Below are 3,498 nucleotides of genomic sequence, written 5' to 3'. Positions count from 1 at the left end.
CATCCAGGGCTGGAGGTTGAGGCAGAATTGGCCTGGGCAGGCACATAAGGTAGCTCTGCTTCTTAAGGCACGGCTGCTGTGTGCGAGGAGTGGGCTCCACATTGGGAGGTGGCCATCAGACACTGCCTCCCCTAAAACTACCCTGCAGGAAAGCTCAATCGGGGCAAACACTGCTGCCTAAGGAACCCGCCTCCCCCGAGGGGCTGGGGGCTCCCACTAAAGCGAAACAGCATCACCAAACCAACTGATTTCTTGTGTCACTTGGGAGAATGAGGGGGAAAAAACCCAAATTGATCATTATTTGCAGATGATTGTCTAACTAGAAAACCTAGGGGAATCAAGGGAAAACCTGTCAGAAGTAAGACCAGAATTTGCGCGAGAGGCAGATTAAAAGTCTAGCACACAAAAATCAATAGCTTTTGGGTCACTTGAGTGTGGCCTAATACCTTGGAAGAGCTGTGCTTTTCTGCAAGGCCTCCGAGCTTTGTGCAACTTGCCATATGTTAAAAGAGGAAGGGGAGCCAAGGAGATGCCTCGTCCACTGCAGTTCCCGCAGTCGCCTCAGACACCAGTATGTGAAAGATGCCTGGGGTGACTACTGCAGGAGGGGGCAGTCACCTCTGCACTGTCTCCTTGCCCTCCCCTTCCCCAGCCTCGACCCAGACCCTTTCTCCCAGCACTTTTCTTTTCCAACTCAACAGACACAATGGGAACCTTGGCAAGGACCGGTGCAGGAGCCACCAAGGTTGGATGTGGTCAAAGACTGTGCTATGTCATTTCCAAACGAAGTCAGTTTTTAAAAACAAAGGCGGCGGACTGAAAGGTCTCACACGTCGGTCCTCTCATTGCCTCATTAGTCAGAAGCCTGGCGACGCTGCGGTGCCGCGCCCAGACTGGGGACTCCCACGGTCCGGTCAAAATGGCCAAAAGAGGCCCCGCGGGGCTGAGCGGGGCACTCTGGCCAGCGCACGGCGGCGGTCATTTACGGTCCAGGCTGGCGTGCAGCTGGGCCTCGCGAACCATGCGATCGAAGGAGCGCGTGTTGGTCTCCTGGCGTACCTTCTCGCGCACGTGGAAGGAGGCCCGGGCTGTGGAGCGGGCGCTCTCCAGCGCGCTGCGCCGGTCCCGAGACAGCTGCTCGCTGCGCTCCAGCTTGCGACCGATGGCTTGGAGCAGCTCCCGCCGGCGGCAGTCTTCGTCCCTCTCCACCTTCTCCTTGTTGGCGCGCTGGGCCCGCTCCTTCTCCATCCGGCTCTGGCCCACGCGCCGCGCCTTCTGCTGCACCGCCTCCTCGGCCGCCTGCGCCGCGTGCTGCAGCCGCCGCTCGCCCACCCGGGCCAGAGCCTCCAGGTGTGCCTGATGCTCGCGCTCTTTGCGCTCGGCCGCCTCCTTGGCCCGCCGGCCCTGCAGCTCCTCCCGCCGGGCCCGCTCGCGCAGCTCGCGGGTGCGCTGCTCCACCAACTGCTCGTAGTTCTCCTGCGCGCGGCCCAAGCTGGCCTCCAGGGAGCTCCGCAGGCCCTCGCGCTCCTGGCGCTCCAGCCGGGCCCGGCCTTGCAGCAACGCCTCGTGGCGCGCCCGCTCCGCCCGGCTTAGCTCCCGCTTCTCTCGCTGCAGCTGGCCCTCCTGACTCTGCTTGGCGTGCGCCGCGCGCTGAGCGCGCTCCCTGCGCACCTGCTCGGCCCGCTCGCGCACTTCCTGCTGCCCCTCCTCCCGCTGCTTCAGGTTCTGTTCCTGCTGCAGCTTGCGGAGTCGGTCCTCCCGGGCCGTGCGCTCCGCCCGCTCCCGCCGCAGCAGTCCTTGGCGCTCGGCCAGCTCCCGCCGCCGCTCCTCGCTGCGCTCGCACTGCCGCTGCCGCCGCCGCGCCTCCTCGTGCTCCTCGCGGCCCCGGCGGCCGCGCCGCTCCTCCACCTGCGCGGCCCAGGCTCGGCGGCCCTGCTCCAGGGCGCGCTGCTTCTCGCGCTCCTCGCGCTCCCGCCGCTGCTCGGCGCGGACGCGCTGCTGCTCCCACTGGCCGTGGGCCGCGGCGCGCTGCTCCAGCAACAGGCGCTCCTCCTGGTGCCGCGCCAGCATCAGCGCCGCGATCTTCCGGTCGCGCTCCGGAACCGCGCGCAGACCCCTCTCGGCGCGCACTTGGCGCACGATGCGTTCCACGTGCTGAGCCGTCTGTGGCGAGTGGCTCAGGTCGCCGAGGCTGAAGCTGCGGCCGGTGAGGGGAGCCAGGGCCAGGGCGGATGGGCGGCCCAGAGGGTTGGGAGCAGAGGACGCCGACCCCGCCGGGCAGCTGTTCCTGGCCGAGGCCCGCGGCGGCCAGTGCAGCTCCCGCAGGCTCTCACCGCTGTAGGACGACGACGACGCGCCTGACTCGGAGCTCAGGGCGCCCTCCCGCCGGCGGGACAGGGAGTCTAGTGAGTGGCTTTTCCTACCTGCCCGCGACCCCGCGGGCGTAGGTTGGGGCCGGGCCGGGGACGGGCTGGAGGAGGCCTTGCGGGCGGCGCGCGGTGCGGGCGAGGCCGGGAGGCTGGCGCTGCTGCAGCTGCTGCTGCTGCCCGCGCTCGGGGCCGAGGCCGCGGCGGCCGCGGGGCCCAAAGGCGTGAAGAGGCGCCGCTTCTCCTCGCGCACGATGCGCTCGCGCTCTGCCCGGCACTGCTGCAGCTTGGCGCTCCGCTCCGCCTCGTAAGCCTCGTACAGGCCAGTGGCCACTCGCATAGAGCGGCCGGGGGCCTCGCGCACCAGGTCCGCCAGGGCCCGTGGCAGCAGCTCCACAGGTTTAACGGCGCAGCGGGCGCAGGCCTCTAGCGAGCGGGGGCTGGTCAGCACGTAGCGGCTGCCCTCGGCCTCCGGACAGTCGAAGTTGAAGAGGTCGAGGTGCAACAGCGGGGACTGCTCCCGCCGCCCGCCTTCTGCTGCGCACGGGACTTCAGCCTTGCGGGGCACCGCGGCGGAGGCCAAGGCCGAAGACGCCGCGGGCTGCGGGGCGCCCTGGGAGTCAGGGGGCACGGTCGCGGCGGCTTCGTCCCCTCCGGAGCCTCCGGGCTCGGCTCCCGCCTTCTCCTCTACAGGCACGGGATCCACCATGGCTGAGCCCTGTCCCTTTGTGGAGGCTCTGCGGATGACAAGGGAGGACATCGAAGAATACATTTGAAAGCGGTTTCCCCCTCCCCGTTCATAGTCACCGCCCCCGCCCAAACTTAATCCGCTTTGGGATTAGGCTCAGAGGCCCGGTGGAATGTAAATCATAATACCGATGCCCTGAAACCCCAGCGGGCGGGAGGGTGCACAGAGAGCAGCCTCAGTCTCCCTCAGCGCCGGAGTGCTGGGCGGAGGCCTGTGGCCAAGCTCCCCTGGGCGTCTGGCCCGTTAGATGCATCTCCTCCCTGTTGCGAGTTAAAATGAAAAGATCGAGGTGCAGAGGCAGTAGCCGACCAGAGAGGCTCTGGAGGATTCCCGGGAGGATTAGCGTATTTGTTTGTAGCTTAGGCGGGCGACCGGGGATGCAGC

General features: G+C 67.0%; 1 protein-coding gene across 1 annotated transcript; it reads right to left on the bottom strand.

Moving 5' to 3' along the window:
• Positions 1 to 978: 978 nt before the first annotated feature.
• Positions 979 to 3,075, bottom strand: CCDC177 (coiled-coil domain containing 177). Its single transcript, XM_068563868.1, has one exon. It carries the CDS (start codon positions 3,073 to 3,075, stop codon positions 979 to 981), a length of 2,097 nt encoding a protein of 698 aa, XP_068419969.1.
• Positions 3,076 to 3,498: the final 423 nt, after the last annotated feature.

The sequence above is a fragment of the Eschrichtius robustus genome, chromosome 1 (assembly GCF_028021215.1).
Source record: "Eschrichtius robustus isolate mEscRob2 chromosome 1, mEscRob2.pri, whole genome shotgun sequence".
Taxonomy (NCBI): Eukaryota; Metazoa; Chordata; class Mammalia; order Artiodactyla; family Eschrichtiidae; genus Eschrichtius; species Eschrichtius robustus.
Note: the sequence above shows the minus strand (reverse complement) of the source record. Positions and strands in the feature narration are given on the sequence as shown.